The 20,000-nt window shown below is 38.7% G+C and overlaps 2 protein-coding genes and 1 long non-coding RNA gene across 3 annotated transcripts in view; 2 read left to right on the top strand and 1 right to left on the bottom strand.

Moving 5' to 3' along the window:
- Positions 1–13,219: 13,219 nt before the first annotated feature.
- Positions 13,220–16,590, top strand: LOC138019956 (beta-1 adrenergic receptor-like). The gene is made up of 2 exons (XM_068866932.1): positions 13,220–13,311; positions 14,937–16,590. The coding sequence occupies exon 2, from the start codon at positions 14,952–14,954 to the stop codon at positions 15,912–15,914; it is 963 nt and encodes a 320-aa protein (XP_068723033.1). The 5' UTR covers positions 13,220–13,311; positions 14,937–14,951; the 3' UTR covers positions 15,915–16,590.
- A 114-nt stretch (positions 16,591–16,704) lies between these two features.
- The window catches only part of LOC138022158 (transmembrane prolyl 4-hydroxylase-like), a 13,801-nt gene continuing 10,505 nt past the window's right edge, over positions 16,705–20,000 (top strand). The window contains exons 1-2 of the mRNA XM_068869191.1: positions 16,705–16,951; positions 18,686–18,770. Of these exons, the coding sequence (XP_068725292.1) occupies positions 16,799–16,951; positions 18,686–18,770 (238 nt within the window). The 5' untranslated portion in view covers positions 16,705–16,798. The remainder of the gene's footprint in view (positions 16,952–18,685; positions 18,771–20,000) is intronic.
- LOC138022159 (uncharacterized) overlaps positions 19,027–20,000 on the bottom strand; it is a 2,183-nt gene continuing 1,209 nt past the window's right edge. Inside the window, exon 3 of the long non-coding RNA XR_011126528.1 lies at positions 19,027–19,324. This is a non-coding gene — a long non-coding RNA (uncharacterized lncRNA). The remainder of the gene's footprint in view (positions 19,325–20,000) is intronic.

The following is a 20,000-nucleotide window of genomic DNA, read 5'->3' as shown; positions in this document are numbered from 1 at the left end:
CACGAAGTGCTTACAATAATGTGAATTTCTATTTCACGACGGCTACAGCAACGAAAACGTCAGTCCAAAATATAACTTATCGCTATCGCAAGTATATCGTAATTATTCCGTCTTGTTCGCCTTGTACAATAACGGCGAACTTTCGTGTAACTGGATGGGAATGAACGGTTTTAAAGTTAAAACAGAAAATGACCGTTTCATTGTTATATACTCACGTTTATCGCCAAAACCTAAAATTTGGTGATTTTACGTTGTTGTGGAGTACGACAAAGAAATGCACGGAAATTCGTGGTGCACGTGCAGCACGAGTACTTTTTCCTTTTTTAACCGATCATATTCTTGCTTTGTGGCGTTGCCGTAGCCGTATCCGCAGCCGTCGTCTTTGCTTAAACTCCCTACTGAGATATCTAACACGAAAGCTAAATGATAAGCCTGGCTTTGATTTTTTGAGCGGTGTCACAGCGAATCACGACAAACCAGCCTTTGGTAGTTCAGACCGTGACTTTCTCGCAGACGGTCAAACACGGCGAACTTGATCGTCTTAAACTTTTGGTAGACGTTGTAAAGTGAGTGTTTTGAAGAGAAAGTCGGAGAAATGTACCAAAACTGGTGGCGCACGTACAGAAAAGTCGTTTTTGCTAATAAACCCTTTTGTTTTTGGACGTGTTTTGGTAGCATGATAGCGAGAGAGAGCTTCAACATAAGCCTGTGCGTACTGCCACTTCATCAACGCTATATCCTAAGAACTCTTCCATCCAAATAGCTCGCCACCGTAGGTCTTCTCTGAATGGTCGAGGCATCTTCGATTCTGGGCGTTCACTACAAGTTGAATTTATTTTATTGAATATCCCCCATACTACCTTTCGGCATTGTCGCGAACGCTGTTACGCTCGTTTTGGACAACCTTTCCCGAAACAGCTGTATATGCACTTTAAATTGCCGATACTTATCACTGCATAAAATTAATCGTATTAAATAATTGATTGGTTATCTTCTCAAAAAGTGTTTTTTGCAGGGTTCAAGGTCAAAAAAACGAACAAAATCATGAGACAAAGGAAGTTCTGTCGGGTTTCTTAACCATCCCGGATTCCATGTACTATGTTTTAGAGAATCTCCAAAGTGATAGAAAGCACTCTTCATCATGCAATTGATTTGAAAAGAAAAAAAAAGGAACAAGTGTTTTAGGAGTACCATTAGTTAAAATAACTCACAGATTTGTCGTGGTTGTTGGAATAATGTTCAATATATCAGATGAATGTTTCCCAAAGCAGTGAAACCTGTTCTGCACTTGATCCCCATATGCATAGCTGTCACAGTCACACAAATTCACACAAACGTGAAAATCTGCAAAAATATAATAATAAGGTTTTGTCAAAAAGTAAAAAAATAGTGTAGTCTTCATGAGATTTGATTTCAATTTCAAGTTTTGGAAAAGATGGTTTTTGCATTTAAGACAAGTGGCTTAAGATCATATTCGGGGAATGTTTTCGGTGTTTGCTGTTTCACTTGTGAACAGAAATGCAGGCAACAAATGAAGGGAAAATAAAGAAAATAACAAATCTTGCAAATGACACAGCCAACAATAACAAGATTAACGAAAATAACAACACAGGCAAATATTACAAACTACTGAAAGAGAGCAGGAAGAGGAGCTTCACAAATATAACAGAAAATACCGGAAATATCAATTATAGCAAACAAGGAAAATAACAAATCAAGTGAACATTACAGGCCTAAAATAACAAATTAATTAATTGAAAATGGACAGGAAAGGCTTCACAAATAATTATACCAAAAATACCGATAACAACACTGAATTATATAGCACAAAAAAAAACCAAATTATTGTGAGAGAGGGGAGGCAGCTTCACAAATATACCAGATATACCAAATTATGCCTGAATTATAGCAAAAATGACAAATTAACGAGAGAGGGGGACGGGAGCTTCACAAATATAACAAAAATGACGAAAAGAACAAATGAAGCAAGAATGTCGAAGATCATGTGAACGACAAAGGTAAAACTAACAAATCCCTGAAAGAGAGTAAGGAAGGTGGCTTCACAAATACAGTAAACGCCCACGTATAAGAACAAGTGGATTAAGAACATCAGGCTGAAATTTGGCCATTGAAGCACCGTATAAATTTTAAAAACAAATTCAGCGTAATAAATAAAACATGTTCTTAGTATACAAAGAAAGGAAGAAAAGTACTATTTACAAGGCTAAAAAAAGTTAAAAGTAAAAAAACCCAAACGTTTTGGACATTAAGTCACCAGGAGGGTATCAAAGTGCCGCCAGTTAAAACTCATATTTTACATATTTTAAATTCCTGATGGGAAAAGTTTCGCGACATAGGACTTGATTTGACTTGATCATCCGTCAACTTGTTCTAAAGGTGGCCATTAAAATCAAACACAGTGTTTCTAGTGACGATGCAGAGAAGACGCTTAAAAAGACGTTTAGGGCTGAGTTGAAGTAGCTTGTTGTGCGCGTAAATTTCTTCAATGATGTGGTCCATGGTGTCGTCCAGAAGTACTTCCTTGAAAAGCAAGGAGACGTCAAATGAGATTAGGACTTCGTCATCACCGAGGGTTCTGTCTCTGAGACAGTCGGCAAAGTCCATTATGGTTTTAATACTGTATTCGTTCTCGGTAAGAGGGAATAAGTAGGAGGCCAAGTAATTAGCTGTTTCATACTAAAAGGTGCAACAATCGGGCGTAGTCAAGGTTTTCTTTAGTGATCTCATTGGGATTGCTAAACGTGTGGGTTTTAGCAGTACCGTACAGGAAGGCAGGTTAGGTGGAAGTGGGTTTAATCTTATCCAGAGGCAGTGTTGATTTGAAAATGCGGTTAAGAAAGTCTTGAAAAGATTTCAGGTCTTTTAAGGTGTTGTCCTCGGTTTCAATGTACTTCCCATCTCGCATACCTTCTTGGATCATAGTCTCTAGTTGTTTTTTTTACGTAACCCTCATGCTACTTTATGAGAGAGAATAGCGATGCTCCGATCAGAGGAAGCTTTGTCTGTGAAATCTGGAGTATTAAGAGTATTCTAGTAGAAAAGGTTAGAATGGACGCGGAGGAAGTGTTTGAAGTCTTCGTGATGCCTGGTAGGTACACTAGAACTAACTCGTGTAAGGAGAAATTCAAACTGAGAGAAGGTTAATTCTTATCGATGAAGCTGTGGTTGAGATCAAAACGTCCTAGGTAAAGTAAGACACTGTTTGCGACAACGTGATCCGAAAGGTTGATAATCGGACCTGAAAAACTGTTTTCTTGGTGTTTGGTGGCCAAAAGTTTAGACAGCTTGTTGTTTTTTGTACGAAGAGACTCAAGTCTTTCTGTTTAAAGCGATTTCGATGCTATGCGATGTAGAAGTTTGGATGCGCCAGGGTGCCATAATGAGAATAATGTTTGTTCTTGCATCTGAATAATCGATGTAAACTTGTCGATGTTTTTGGCTGTGCTCTTGGTGATTCTCTTCGCGGCGGTACAACGGTCAGAAACAGACGCGAAGTTTCCATTGACTTTTGCGAAGGTGGGAGTGCAACCCTTTACCCGTCCTCGCAAATATTTTCCTGGCTAAACTAGAATCCGACATTGTTCGACCCTACAACCCGCCGTTCTACTACCGGTATGTCAACAAATAGTGTTACAGGTGTGAACATCACTGGCGTAACGAAAGTAGTTATCGAAGAAGGAGGTGAACCGCTTTTTTTGCCACTGGTGGGAGAACTGAAGTATATGCAGTGTAAAAATGTTCTCTAATGTGAGAAGGTCTAATCATTAAAGTAACGGAAGGACACTATCTGTATTTTAGCCATAAAGAGTAGCATAGAGCATCACGCGGTTAATAAGGTTTTGTGTAACTTGAACTTTTTCTTAATGCACAAGCGCAACCCCAAGAAAGTACAGCATATGATAGATATCAAATTATAATAAAGTTGTCTAAGTTGTTTTAATTAACAATTATTCGCCGAAGGCGAAGTGATTATCGGCGAATATTTACCGAGACGAAGTCGAGGTGAATATTCACCGATAATCAGTGAGCCTGAGGCGAATAACTGTTTTAGTATAAATACACAGGTGGTTATTTCAAAAATGAGAAGGAAAAAAACATTTCAACGCGAAATCATCTTCGCTTACAGTGGCAAAACGACTACTGGCAGCCATTTTGTCCGTCGAGGTGATTATCGGCTGATAATCCGAGATAGCGAGCCAATGAGAGCGCGCGATTCTGTATGATCACGTGTGTATTTATACTAATGGGAAATAGTGCCTTAGCTTGAGGAGAATTCCTGTATTTCCAGATATTCCCGAGGATACATGAAATATATGGTATCTCCATGATATCGTGTCATCAATTCAAACTCCGAGATATTTAATGCAATTTTTCTTTTCCAATGTATATTCAGAACCCTCTTTTGACCTTGAATGTATTAGCCCTTTTCTTCTTAGCAGATTTGATAATCATTTAGTTTGTTTTCTTAAAATTTATGGACAATCTATTTCTATCACACCATTCCTTCACTTTTAAAAGCTCTTGATTAATTAAAGTTTCCAGTTGGATGGCATTGGAAGATGTGGCAAAAATATTAGTGTCATCTGCAAAAATTCTATAGCAATGTTTTTGAGAGCAGTTAGGAATATGAGGGACAGCAAAGGCCCAAGCAAACTATCCTGAGGAACACCACAAACCATAGTTTGCCTAGATGATTCTGTCCCAGCTACAGAACGCACTGTTCCCTGTTTTTCAATTAATTTGTGAACCACTGCAAAGGAAGTCTGATCACATACATTTCCATTTTCTTTGAAAGAACAACGTGATCGGCAAACGCTTTCGAGAAATCTAGAAAGACCCCACAGGTTAATAGGTTATTATCAATCCCATTCTTTAAGATATCTGTGATCTCAACAATTGCCTGTTCAGTCGACCTCACTCTATATAATTTACCAGTTGCTTGTAGACAAGCTTTTCAAAAATTTGTATAAAAGCAGAGAGAGTCGAGATTGGGCGGAAGTTTGTTGCGTCTGTACTATCGCCGCCTTTATCGATCGGTGTTACTTTTGACAGCTTCAATAAATCCGGGACAATACCCTGTTCTAGGGATTGGTTGTAGACTTTTGTTAGTGTTATATGTATATATAATTTCTTTTTTTGAGTAGAACGTATTTCGTAGAACGCTCAACTCAATCGATTGAAGAGCAATAACTATGAATTCACAGAAGTTTAGGTTTCACGAGTAACCACCGTTTTAATGCTACAGAACTGTTTCGTATGGTGAAGTACCACACTCATCAGGCAATTTTAACGACTGAACTGTTGAAATTGGGAAGCTGGCAGTTAAATACGGAAGTTTGAATGGTTGCTATAGTAAACGCGTTACATTTAAGAAGCTGCTAGGTAACAAAACATGATATAAGGGGATTATATGTCGATATTTTGAATTTACGTTACTCTAAAGTTCCGGAGTACTTATCGGTTTCTGTGGGGGCATGAACTTGCTAATTCGTTTCTTCTGTTAAGGCTGCACAGTTCTTTCTTACATATGATTATGAACTTTTCATTCAGACAAAGACTACCTTTCTTGCTAATGTTGCTGTATTGTCTACATTTTTTAAGAATTTTCCATTTAATTTGAAACGGTTTCTTTGCGTCTTGCAAGTTCCAAACATGTTTGGAAAGCTCCGTCTCATTTCTTCTGTTTTAATGTCGAAAGGATGTTTTGTGGTTCCTGTAGCGTTCCTTGACGTTTGTGGCTAGTCCAACGTAGGTTTCGATGCTTTCTCGGTGGTGACTGTGGCTTGATAGATTACATTAGTTTGAAGGCAATTTCCTTCGAGTGGGCAATCAGGCTTTTTTCTACAATTGCAGGTGTCAGGCTGCGGTGCTGGTGCATAACGTGTTTGTTGTGTGACGATATGATGGATTTCATGTTTGGCATACATGAGTAGCTTAGCTTGAGTGTGTGTCTGTTGAAAATCTTGTAGAGCGGATGGTTGTTCTGGAAGCATTTTTCGGCGATATGTAGGAATTTTCCACCAAATGAAGTTTGGTTTTAACGCTTGGTAAAAAATTCCTACATATCGTCGAAAAATGCTTCCACAACAACCATGTACTTAATATTCACTGCATATTACTCACCAATAAGAGAAACGTAAAACGTCTTTGAATCAGTGCCATTGTCATTGGTAGCAATGCAGCTATAGTTACCATCCTGGTTTATTTTGCTCCACACCATTCCTTTCCCAACACCCAAGGTTGTAGACGAGTTTATCAATGATATGTTGATCGGAGGCGTCCCTTCAGACAAGCACCACACATAATGCTGCGAGACAGTTCGAACTACTCGTAAAGGAATAATTACCCTCGGTTTAGCTGCAAGAAAAGACGATGTACAGACATGTTTTAGCCATCAGTTACCTCTAGGACAATCAGCGCTACCGTCAAAATAGCTTTGGTTGTATGTTTTCCTGTTCTTTAAATTCTTCGATTAAAAAAAAAAATACTGGACGGTGTCCATCATTCATTGGGTTAAAAACCTTGACCACCTGCCTGTCATAAAGACGCAGTGTCGGACAGATAAGAAACGTACTACATTTTAACAATTTCCTTAGTGCTATGATGATTTCATTTGTGACACAGACTAAACATCGCTAGCGAAAAAATGGTGAAACCTTTACAGAACAGTAGTGAAAAAGAAACGTACTCAGGAACTCGACACACTGGATAACAGAGCCTGTATAAGTGCATTATAAATTATTACACTTCCTTGCAGTTCCTGTTGTCTTACAAACAGGGTATTACAAAGAGCTAGAAGCTAAAAAAACAATTCTTTTTTTTTTCTTTGTGAAAAGCTTCCCATAATTGCTAAGTTGAAAACATATTAATGTGAATTCGATCCTGAAACGACATGTAGGTTGGATCCAAACCTGCACGTAAGGCTGAAAATCAGTTGCAAGAAATTTGTACGTGGATTCGTAAGAGTGAAAACTTTTAATGAACATTATACCCTAAGTTTCGTGATTGCCATACTTCATATAAGTATATTATATCATAGTCTTAGGACCTTTTGGACTAAATCCTCGAAGTCACTGCCTCAACTAAGGGGATAGAAAGTGTCAACTGTGTTAAAGTTATCGAACACAGACGCGGCTAAATTCGTTAATATTACTCGTCTTTAGCACAGCACATGTACCGTCGGTTCTTAGAAACTCAATCCTTGAAAACTATGATTACAGTCATTTGCCTTGTTAGATCAAATGGAGAAACCTCACACATTGTTCAAGTTGTACTCAACTATGGCACAAATTATTTACAAGTTACATAAATTATTCCAGGCAAACGGGAAGCCGGAGAAAAAGTATTAAAACAAGCAGTTTTAAAAATGTTTTAACTGGTATAAAAAAAATAAGTTCATCAGAAAACTTATGCAATTTGTTATGAATTACTTTCAACGTACATTTCGGTCTTGATACGATAGAAGATTTGGATGTTAAAAAATGTTCCTACGCAACATTATCTTTGAAATCATTTGGACCTACCTTTTCTCGTTACGGTTTTAAAATAAATAGAAAAGAATTCACAAATCCGGTTGGCGAATTACTTATCATAGTTTAACAAACGGTTGCAAACACTAACCACAGATTAAATCGGACTTACCCGCGACAGAGTGCAGCAACTGGATTAAAAAGACAATTTGATACCAATGAATGTCGCGATAAAGCTTCATCGCAAGGCGGACACCACGTAGGTCCACTCCTTTGCCCTTCCCTTCAGAGAGCGAGACTTAACAGATTGTTCTGTATCTAATGCGCCAGGTGACTTTAGTCGACAATGGGTTAAACACTGCGGAAAGAGAAAACTAGCTTCTTTTAGCAGCCACCTTGCTCGTGATTAAAAACGCAGTGAGCAGTTTGGAATAACTGCTGTTAATTGAATTTGTTTGTGGCTTTATTGGCTACTAAGAGGCAAGGCGGCGCATGGTTGCTATGTTGCACCTACCACCTGCCTATAATATTCTGTGACTTCAACAGCGGGAAAGTCAAAGACAAACATGGATCACTAACGCCGTTCTAGACTCAATAGGAGAGAATACAATCAAGTGGTAACTTGAAGTAAGCTGGAAAAGTTATTCGCACAATGAAAGGAGACAATAAAAGCAGTGGTATAACTTAGCGACTCACGCAAATTCGCTTCAACTTTCAAAATAACCCTTAAAATTACACCTTAATTGCCCTCAGGCCAGTGCGAAAAAACTGGCATTTTCATAGAAAACGGTTGTTTAAGAGAAATTTAATGATCTATTTACTAATCTTCCCTCTTGCCCCCAACACTGATAGCGTGAGGAGGCAGCGTGGTCGAGTGGTTAGGGCGTTGGGTTTACATACGGCTGCTCCGGGTTCAAATCCCGTTCTAACCTCTGGTTAGGATTTGTTTCCGGTTATCCCGGATTCAACTCTACCACGCTTTGTAAATAGCGAACTGGTTGCCTCCTGCCAGTTGGGGTTCTTAATAATGTTTCTGTTAAGTTTGAATTGTTTCTTTCACAATTGTTAAAAGTGGGGTGCCTGTAAACTAGCTTGATAGCTAAGTGCACTTTCACTATAAAGAAAGCATTTACATTTACATTTTACATTAAGGACTGTCAAGTGACGCAACATGAAATGTCCAATTATCTCCTTAGTTTTCATTTGGCGTCACAGTCGCTCTGTTGTTGCCCCAACTACGAACTCTTCAGTTAAAAGGAAAAATCAAACTGAACCCAGCAGACTGAAGCGACAAAACTGTTCAAAATCTTTTTGAGGAATACCAACCGAGTTTTAACGGCAGGAAAGCTGATGGTCCGAAAATGCGTCTTTTGGCAGAGATTCAAGTATGAGATAAAGGAAGCCTCTAAATGAGCGGCAGCTGGTCATGGTTTTCAGATCACTAAAGGACGGTCATGTTTCAAGCGCCCATTTCAAATAGCGCTGTTAAATGGTATTTAGGTCCAAGTACACATTTGAAAAGCGCTAATGATTATCATTAAGTACAAGCACTTTTAAAAAAGATGATTAGTAGTCCGTACTTTTAACAAATTTAGAAGCATTCGATAGCTTGTGTCTTCGGTAAAGTGGTAATTCTGGTAACTGGAGTGCCCCCCGAGGCCAGAGAACCGACGATTACGGGGCGGGTTTTTCTTCAATTTGAAAAATTACCGGATTGTGTGCATCACTCATTGGATTGAAAACCTTGACCACCTGCCGGTCATATAGACACAATGTAGGATTAATAAGAAATGTACTACATTTTAATGATTTCCTTAATGCTATAATTGATGACTGGTGGCTTCATTTAGATTTAGATTTATGGCCATTTAAAGGGGAACTGAAGGCAAAAAAAGCATTTTTTATTTACACTTTAGACCATGCACAATAATGTTTTCATCTTTTTTTCTGGCATATCCGTAATCGTCGGTTCGTTTACCCACCTAAAAAGATGTTTTTATTCGAAGTTTGGGCCATCAGCATTGCGGTCAGAATGGAGTAGTCAGCGGCCAATTTTGTAGCTTATTACATATGATATAGGGAAGACATGTGAGAGCGCCCTATATAAAAGCAGTGTTTTTGACTGATGTTTGTTGTGAATATTGAGTCCGCGAAAAAAAAAAACCGCAAAACAACGAAGAAAATATATCTCCACAGCAGCACTTGTTTCTCTTGATTCCCCATATCATACGTCACAGCAGGGTGCTGCTTTAGTTCTTGAGCCCGCACTGAAAAGGCAGAAACAGCGGGGAAAGCCCAACTTCCAGCATAATTTTCTCTCAAAAAGCAGAATACGAGATGAAATAAGGCAATTAAGGATTAATTTGACGCGTATTTTCAAAGTTTTCAAAAACAGTTCCCCGAGTCGTGAAGCGAGGAGGGCAATTTGAAAAACTTTGAAAATACAAGTGAAATTAATCTTTAATTGCACGAGGGCACATTGCGATTACATGTTTATCACATAAAGGACAAAATTATTGAGGGAAGCCGGACAGTACGCCCTCCTTGCTGGTACTAATACACTCTATAAGCTTTACCAACTCGCTATTTTGGTCCTCACTAACACTGACCGATGTAAACATCTTCATTCTATCTGTCATTCGTAGGTAGTTTTCTCTCTCCCGTCGTACATTCAGCTCTCTCGCACGTTGACTTCCGGGGCTAAGATGACAGATCTTCACCTTTACATGAAAAAGTAAATAACTTTTTTTTGGAGAAGGTACCACTAAATCGTCGATGTAATCTAATGATGTCGTGGCTGATCAGTGAAAATGAAACACATTTGAGAAGTACACAACTGAATGAAATATTACCTTTGAATAAACATCTTGCTCTTTCGCTCGTTTTCTTTCTTCGAGTAGTCTCCTCCTCTCTTTGACCACCTTGGTATGGCGTCGTACAAGTTTATATTCGCTACTGACCCAAGATTTCATCGTCTTCCGTGTAATTCTCTCTTGGCTTGTGCAGCAGCTTGCATTGGTCTGCCCCTATATGTTCTCACGGCCACGTCTCTGGTTTGATTTTTGCTGGCTACACACGGAAATCGCGCACGATGTCCTGCATGGTAATTTGGTATACCAGGACAGAGGACGTAACCGAAAGATTTCCGCAATTTTTGCAAACAGCAGCTGCTACGAAGTTAAGCGGAACTCTGAATGTCTACTTCTCCCTCTTCGATCATTTTGTATATGAAAATTTGAAATTTATATTGACCTGAAGGATTGAAAATACATCGCACGGGCTGGAAACTCCCAATATGCTCATCGAACCTCTTCTCTTTGCTTGGGAAAACACTCAAGACAGTACTAGTTGAATGGCCTGTGATAACTTCGACTTCAGAATGAAAGGATTCATCAACCTCACTCTGGATCCTCTTTTTCAGATTTTGTAAACGGTTTTTTAATAGTAATCTATGAGCAGCATTTACACTAGCAACCTTGTGGCTTTCCTAATTGGCATCCACCTTACAAGAAGGGGTTTCTATCTGCTGACTAGAACATTCACTAATTAGCAGGTAGCCGGGGGGCATATTGTGTGTGTGGATGGTGAGTTGAGTTCTTCTGCACATGTTTTATGCTTTATCGCTACAGTAACTACAGCTTGTCTCCTTCTGTTGGAAATAAAAGCTTTCAGACCTTCCCTTGCCCTGCTTTCGCTTTCATGTTCGCTCCGGTGCAATTCGTGAGTATTTTCGCGGACATCCAACTTCTCTTTCGTAATCAGGTATTCGTCGTTTGTTACTATTGTTGCCGCATGCGTAGTCGTCCCGAAATTGCAACATTTTTGCAACTTTAAGGGCAGATTTACACAGCACGATTTTTGTCGCATGCGACAACGGCTTATGACAGGCCCACGACATGATTTACGAAGAAAAAAATTTCAGAAAAAATGTCGTAGCATTTTAAAACATGTTTTAAAACGCTGCGACAATCGTACTCATGTCGTAGGCCTGTCGTGAGCTTGTCGCACGCGACAAAAATCGTACCGTGTAAATCGGCCTTAAGAGGCCATTTTTAGCGAGGACTGGTTGATCATGCAATCAGATAAAGCGCACCTTGTCGTGGGACGAGTCTGTCACCGGAAATTGTTGTTTCCCGATGCGTCCGCGAATGTTATTAAAAATAGATTTTTGAAATTAAGATATCCCAAGGGCATGACTGGCAGTCTCCCTCTGTGTCCAAGTTATTTGGTGAAACTCAAAGACATGGAATTCTGGCTGTCGATCATATCCCGCGGCGCACAATGCACCATAGGTATCAACGATCTGACACCAAGAAAAAGCACTTGAATTATTTCTTATTATAACCAGACTAAATCGTCATTTAAAATACGGATATTAAAATAAGTAGAATAAATCACTGATAAGAAGAGGCGATATATTAGCACTTGGCTAACCTTCTTTGTCATCCCCAAACCTTTTGGGAAACCGCCATGTACATATTTAGTGACTGTTCGTAATATTAATATAATTTTTGCTTTTTGTATTTCATCCATATAAGTTGACACATTTAAAAAAGCTTGTTCCCTGGGTACTTCGGTTTTTGCCCTCTTGCCAGTAAAACCAGCATTTCAATTGATCTTCTTAGTTTAAATTTGTATTGATGCTCGTCGCATTATCCGCAATTAGTAGGGCACTTTGTGCATCAGACTTCATATACCCACATGCATAAATACCTTGAAAATAAATCTCCTTTGCTCCTCATCCTTAAGGAAAGCCATTCCTAATGAATGACATAGCGCAATCGAAGATCTGAGAAAAGCACACCTTTATTCCTTAGATTTTCTCTTTTTTTTAATAACACCTCTTTTGATAATTACTACTGTCACTAAAAAAGTAGTCTGGACGTTTTTAATTTACGGCTAAACTGAGATTAAAAGGTTATGTTTTAACATAAAAGAAACATGACTTAACTTAATTTCAACACTTTTATAAACTTGGAGAATAAAAATACTCAGTGGCTTTTCAGAGTTTTAAAATGACGCTGGCTGTGATTGACAGAAATAAAAACAAACCAACCAAAAGAAGAAAAACTCCCGGAAAACTGTAAGAACTTAAAATAAAGATAGTAGTAGTTTGATGATTGAGATAGAGTTACTAATTTGTAGTTGTATTTCCGGATGAATGAGAATTTTCTGATAGTTTCTAAATAAACATTTTCCTACGTAGGTCACTTTATTGTTCTGGGTCTAGATGATATTTATGGACCGTAGGAGTTGTTGCAGCGTTCGTATCCATAAACAAAACAGTCTTCATTCTTCCTACTTATCACAATTCCACTGTTTCTTAGTAAAATTAACAACAGTTATTGTTTTGCCTAAGTCTTCCATGTCCTTCACGCAACATACCATGTTGACCCTCAAAAGAATTATTTTCGACTCGAAAATCTAACATTTCAAGAACAAATCATATAGATACGTCGATCGTGATTCAATCAATGCTTGAAGTGAAAACTTATGTCAATAAGTTTGAGGAAAAAAAACAAATGACGAAATGGAATCTAAGGCACTCGCTAAAATGCCATTAAACGGATGCAAGTTTAATATCTCTAGCAGCCTCAATTACAGAGAATCATTTTTCTAAAATTTATGTGAGAATGTAAAGCTGGTAGCAACGAATTGTTCGCTTCAAGATAACCAAAGTCAACATCCGACACCCATGCAAGGATGTCAAGCCACATCTCATTTCCATACGCCAAAATTCGCTTCAAGTACCTATTTAGTTATAAGTGTGTCATCTGTGGAAGAAGAGAGCATAAGCACAGGAGGTCAAAAGCAACTGAAGGTACTTTTTTATCCACCACACTGTCCTTGTTGAACTTATATCGAAGCATTAAAGCGTACATAACTCGAAATTTCAAACACTATACTATTTTCTGTGACGAATGGGTGTACTTTTATTACTTAGTATTTCCCTGCGGGATTTTAAGGGAAGTTTCTCCTAAAAGGCGTGAAAGTAAAAAAAATTAAAGTTCTCTCCGATTATTACTAATGCTAACGTTAGCTTTTTGAAGAAATAAGGACTAGCATCACGTTTCAAAATTTTGGCATACAAATTTCATTTTAGTGAATGACTTTATTCCAGCTAAAGTTTAGAGACTTTCATTAACCTCTTTAGAAAATGTGGAATTCTTGTTCATTCAAAACAGCTTCTTGAATTTTTTTAGTCATATGGAACGATATTTTCTGCAAATTTGGTATAGCTTACATAGTGTTAACCAGGCTGTATCCTATTTTCAATAGACGCTTCCACGAAAAATAGTTGTATTTATAAGATCTTCGAGTGAGATGTTATTTTTTGGGCACTGCTTTCCTGAAGGATAGGAGTGAGGAAGATTCATTTCTAGGACATCTATATATGTCGGTATATGAAGCACCAACTGAGATGTAAGCTAATCGCAAGGCATTGTGTGACTGATAGTCAAGTCGAGATTGCTTATTAGCTGAACAACTTGCTTCAACAATCTATGAATATCGACGTAATTTAACGAGGATGGAAGATTAACAAATGGAAGATTAACAAACGCGAACAAGTTCCTATGTTCTTGCTCTTGTTTCTTAAAAATCCGGTTTTACTCCCTCTAGCTCGAATACATCGACTGAGTTGGTAAAATAGAGGAATCGATGATATTGATTCCCCAGAGACCAAGTTCATTGCAAGAGGCGTTAATGTTCAATTATAGCTAGGAGAATCAAGGGAAGCTCTTAGATTTCACAGATATCGAGGCCATGAATATGATTTGAAGAAACAAAAGACCTTTCAAATCCTTGCCAAAAAAAACTTTTTATCTCTTTAAACCATTACAACTGATAGATTAAGGCCTTAGTATAAATTAAACTTTGCTGCCTATTCTTGACAATAGGTCTATGGCAAAGCATGTTTTAAGGAGCTTTTTGGTAGGTTGGTTACGAATTTCTGTTGTTATGAATCTCTCGCCATACTGGGCAACACACGTTTTTTTATTTAATGGGAAAAAAAATATTTTGACGTGCTCAGACAGTTGCTAATGACTCTGGAGGGGATTTATAAGAAAAATGGTCTCAAATTGAAATCATTCAGCGTAAAACAACATCAAGATTTCACACCCTGCGAAGTATATCCATAGAAATGTGGAAAATTGTTTGAGTCACTCAGATTCCCTTACAAATCCAGTAAAATTTGAACGAAAACTTCTCGATTAGTTTCATAGCCTCAAGCTAGTGATTTAAATAAGAGTTTCACAAATATGGAAATGAAATTTGTTCTCACGAATACCATAAAAGGCCACTCCTTATTTGAAAGGGTGCCAAATTATCCTATGATGATAACTGCAGAAACTTTCAGAGCCAACCAACGCAGTTTGAATGATGCTATTATGATAGCAAAGCTTTGTTCAAAACCTAGTATTTGACTTTATTATCCCATTGCAGGTTTATGTTAGGGAAATGAACAAATCTTCACAAAGCAACCGAGTGCAATTTGGCCCTACAGTGGGCTGGTCGCTGTTGTTCGGAGTGACAGCGCTGGCCATAGTCATCGGCAACTCTTTAGCAATTGTGGTCCTCACGAGGAAGAAACTACTACGCAAGCGTACAAGCTATTTTCTTCTTTCTTTGGCTGTTGCCGATATGGCAGTTGGGGTATTTTCAGTTCCAACTTTCATCTATCAGCTGATCAGTTTTTGGAAGGGTGAAGTCATCACCCATTCTACAATTTTAAACGTTGTGAAAGCAATTGACGTTTTTTGTGGTCTTGCATCCACATTCACTCTTACCGTGATAGCGCTGGAGAGATTTTGCGCCATTTGCTTGCCCTTACGACACCGTACTGCGACAAGAAAGATGTACAATTTATCCATTTCATGCGTTTGGATTCTTGCTGCCCTGTTGTCAAGTTTGTATTTTTTTCACGAATACGACTTGATTCCACACGAAGTATTTTTCTGGTTTTTGATTTCTACTTTTTCCATATCCATGCTCTTAGTGTTGTTAACTTACCTTGCTATCTGGATAAAAGTCCGTGCAACGCGAGCATATTTTAGAGGGACCACCTTAGAATCAACGAATACAAGAGAAGCCTCCCGGGCAAGATCGTCTGGCTTTCAGAGTCGATATGGTAAAGAAAGAAGCAGGAAAAGGGCAGCCGAAAGTGACAGAAAACTTGTTGTCACGGTATTTATAGTTACGACGGTGTTCATCGTTTGCTGGCTTCCATTCCATGTTGTTAACTTGATTGTGTTTTTAGAATGCAAGGTTTTTCCGTGTGCTGCGCAGCCTTCAACTGACGTGGTATACTTCTGTAAATTGCTTCATTACACAAACTCTTTGCTGGATCCAGTGATTTATTCGCTCAGACTGAAGGATTTTAGAAGAACACTTAAGACCATTATTTCTACTATCAAAGACTGATAGACCAACAAGGCAAAACTCATTTAGTAAGCTAATAAATCAGCCGATTTTTTCAGTCAATAGCCTATCAGGTTTAAGCAGTCAGTAAGTCATCGCATCAATCAATCACTGTAACTTTATTTCATCACCCTCCAATTTAATTGAGGCGTCCCGGAGCCACGCGCTTTCTCCTGCATTGGATTTGAAAATTGGGCCAACTCGTTATAATATTGTTTTTGTTATCTAACTACCCTGAAACGCGCAATAGTAATCCTATTCTCGAGTTTTTTTGTCAAACGGTTAAAACAAATATATCAAAACAATATGTCAAACAACCCAGACAATAATTTGGTCTGTATCAAAGGAGGACACGGAAACTATAATATAAAAGGCAGTATAAACCTCCCACTGCATCGTGCTTCAGTTCTCGGACCATAATTTAAACTTAAAAAAAAAATAGTAGCTATAACTTCCGTCCAAGGGGAGGGAAGAAAACAAGGACAGTTAGATAATCATTACACCTCGCGAAGTTTGAATCAAGCAACAGAAATAATAATGTAGAATGCGGTCTGCTAAATTGAGGCCGGAATCATGGCGCACGCACGACTTGAGATTTTTCCTTTACGCTTTAAGTTCAACGTGTTACACAACTGAAGTAGAAATGAGCGTTAAATATAATCTTTGTCAGTATTTGACTTCAAAAACCAAGGCTCGATTTTTGCCATGCAAATCAGTGATAACTGACCCTGTTCAAAACTGGTACCCGCATGCTGTTATTATTACCACCGACCATATTATCCACATGGTTCAACCTTCCCACGTCGAACATGAACCGTTTTAAGTGTTGTAACATTTACATATTGTTAAAAAAGAATTAGAATGATTGTTTGGGATCTTCATCCATCATGAGACATCCCAGTTGCCGGCTTTCGGCGTTTAGCATCACCATTTTGCCAGTTTGTTGCTCGATTGTATCTTGTGCTTTGATCGATGAAGAACTTCGCGTCGGACCTTGTATTATTCGGCGAACAACATTACCGCGTCTAGATCCAGTAAAGGTGAGCTATGGTCAATGAAAATGAATGTGTAGATGTAATGCGATTATTAGGAAGCATCGGCACCGGAACATCAAAGATAAAGATTAATAGGTTCTATAAGGGAAAATTCCATGCACATTCGTCGTTACATTTCGTACATTTATTGATGGCTTCACGAAGTCGATTGTAACTGAAATGAGGATTATGATACGGAGTGAGGTTCCCCTAGCGCGCAAACGCACCATACTGACATAAATTCGTTCCCAAAACGCGGTCGAATCTCCATTGAGTCAGCAGACTTACTTGGAATCACTGAAACGGGTAGAGATATATGTACGTATCCGCAATAAGTACCCCTGTGACCAAAAAATCAATTCTTATTTTTCTTTGGCTTTCAAAAGTATGCTAACTAAGCACTACGCAACCAAAGTTTTAAACCTTGATTTAGACACCTGTTTATTTTAACCGGATTTTTCATATTTAATGGTCCGCCATCACTAACTTTAAGATCTTGAGGCGAGAGAGCGGGACCAAGGAGAAAATGACGCCGCCAAAGGCTCGATAGTTTCAGAATGCAATGCGTGTGTACGCGGCAGAGTTAATACGCAGCACGTGAGTTTTGGGCTTTCAGACTTTTAAAATTGTGTTTTTGCGTATATAATATGCTGCATTGACACGCTGAAATTTTAAGTTAGTGTACCTTTGACGTCACTTTTCCCTGGATCCAACCCCCTGAGGTCCAATCGGTCAGTTTTTGAAAAGGTGTAATGGCGGACCGTGAAGTCCACAACTTACACTCAAAGTAAACGGCCTTTGGATAACAATCAAAGCTCAAAATTGTGCCAGTCAGGTGTTCAGCAAACTCACTTTCAAAATCTAATTATTTTTTATCACAGGGGCACTTTAACTGAGAATGATAAATTACAAGAATTAATGAAATTTATAGAATCCGGGCCGGGATCTCTCACTCTTGACTCATAGTCCTCTTGCGAGAGATGTTCACAAGCGAGCGGAGCTATGACTGAATTTAATTCTTGAATGGTTTTCCCACATCTTGAAAAAATGCACAGGTATCTGGTTTCTTCTCGTTAAGACGGTGGCTTAAACCAGTTTCAACACTTTCAAGAGGCCTTGTCATTAGAAGAATTGACACTACAACACTTAATTAATCACGTAACAGCATTGTTATGATACCATGTGAAACATCAATTATTGCTGAACAAGATGCAGTCATTTTTATGACGTAACAAGTCACCAAGGCAACAAGAAAGCCTGGCAAAAACAGCCTAGTTGCTTATATCTGAAAATCGAACTAGGTGACCCCATTTTTTTTTATTGCACAAAAGAGATCAGTAGGCCAAGATAAAACCCTCTGCAAAATTTAAAAAAATTCTGTGGAGCTGATTAGAGCTACCTTAATATTAATTTTTTTTTTTTTTTTTTAATTTTGGAGAAAGTTTCATTCTGGCATGCTAACTACATTTCAGACATAAAAAATGGGGGCACCTTGTCTTTTTTTTTTTAAGATATGAGCAGCTATAACCAAAATATGGGTGTTTTTCCCGTTGCCATGGTAACGTTTCATGTTACAAAGATGACCGAATTAACATTCCTGTTAAGTGATAAGAGTCAATCCTTCTAATGAGAACGTTTCTTTCAAGTGTTGGAACTGGTTTGGGCCACCTTAAATTGACCGCCTTATTCAATTTTGATCTTCGTACATAAGGTATAGAGCGAATGATTATTACTTCCTAGGTTGGTCATGTTCGTCAAGTTGAGCTCATCAGAGATGAGAAGCTTTTTGAGGTGAAAACACTGAGTGTCAGACCACCAATATTCGGTTAGTATTCAGGAAACCACGACTAGGAGCGAAGAAATCGCATACTAAGCCTATGTCACGGCATTTTTACAGAATGATCAATTTTTAGACTACCTTTTCCGCAAAAAAACAAAGCCAGTTCGGTTTCTCATGATTGGACATCGGGTCTCCTGGGGAAGTCTCATCCGCGGGAAAGACGTTTCTAAAAATAACTAGATCTGTCAAAACGCCCGATCAATAAGTCGATTCGGGGGAATTCTCGTAGTGATGGGCTCCTGTGAGTACGCTTTTATCGTCGTCCATGCACTGTTTATGAGGAGACAACCACGAAACAATAACAACCATAGCAACCATGTAAAATTCTGTGGTATATTTTGCTAAACGTATTATATATAATAAGTCAGAACTAAGTCAAATTTTTAAAAAATAAGATCAGACAAACGGGGAGAGAGTCTTATGTCACATTGAAGTTAGAAGTTAGAAAAAGATTTCCAAGCGTTTGGGAAATATAATTTACAAAACAGACCTTGGTCTCGGCAGGGGCCATTTTTGCCAGGGACTGAGGGACTAATGGACTGAAATCAAATAAAATAACTAATATCAAATCGTAGGTCCGTCGGAGAGTAACCTGTTGGAGCAGAGTAGGTCTGGAGAACCAACAAACTAAACACACATCTAACGCCAAGCCGTGGGAATCAAACCCGGGCCACATTGGTTTGAGGTGAATGCTCTCACCACTGCGCCATCCCTGCTTCCAAATAATAATAAAAATCCGAACTTTGATTCCTTTTTTCCACTTTAAGTCGACGCGTAGCTCGAATTTTCACATATGGTGACTGAGCACGGGATTTTTATGTCAGCATCGAGATGAAATACCCCTGTTTGGTTCAGAATCATTCTCGTCACCAGAGCCTCGGATCGACCCAAGGCTCTGGGAAACTCTATGTCGGAGAACATGCGCCGAAGGTTTCTCATAGCCAAAAATTGGCGATTTGAATCTTACGGCGCCTGCTCACTCCTCGAGCTAACATGAATGCACCAATTAGAGACGCTCTTGCTTGTTCTTCACGAAAACCAGTGAGAGGACACTTTGCTTTAGGGTTCCCCAGAGCTCTTCTCTCCCTCAGTTAAGAGAAGAGCTCTGGGGTCGAGATTGGTTCAGAATCAGAAGGTTCCCTCCGGCTATTCTGCGCAATCTCAGAAATGGTGAACCATTGACCTTGCCAGTGGTTATAAAGATAACGTTCCGCT

The sequence above is a fragment of the Montipora capricornis genome, chromosome 10, assembly GCF_036669925.1.
Source record: "Montipora capricornis isolate CH-2021 chromosome 10, ASM3666992v2, whole genome shotgun sequence".
NCBI classification, from domain to species: Eukaryota; Metazoa; Cnidaria; class Anthozoa; order Scleractinia; family Acroporidae; genus Montipora; species Montipora capricornis.
The sequence above is the reverse complement of the archived record's forward strand: the minus strand, read 5'-3'. Positions and strand labels throughout refer to the sequence as shown.

What these genes read in the sequence shown, in the direction of transcription:
- LOC138019956 (XM_068866932.1), top strand. Translation starts at nt 14,952, where the DNA reads ATGAACAAATCTTCACAAAGCAACCGAGTGCAATTTGGCCCTACAGTG.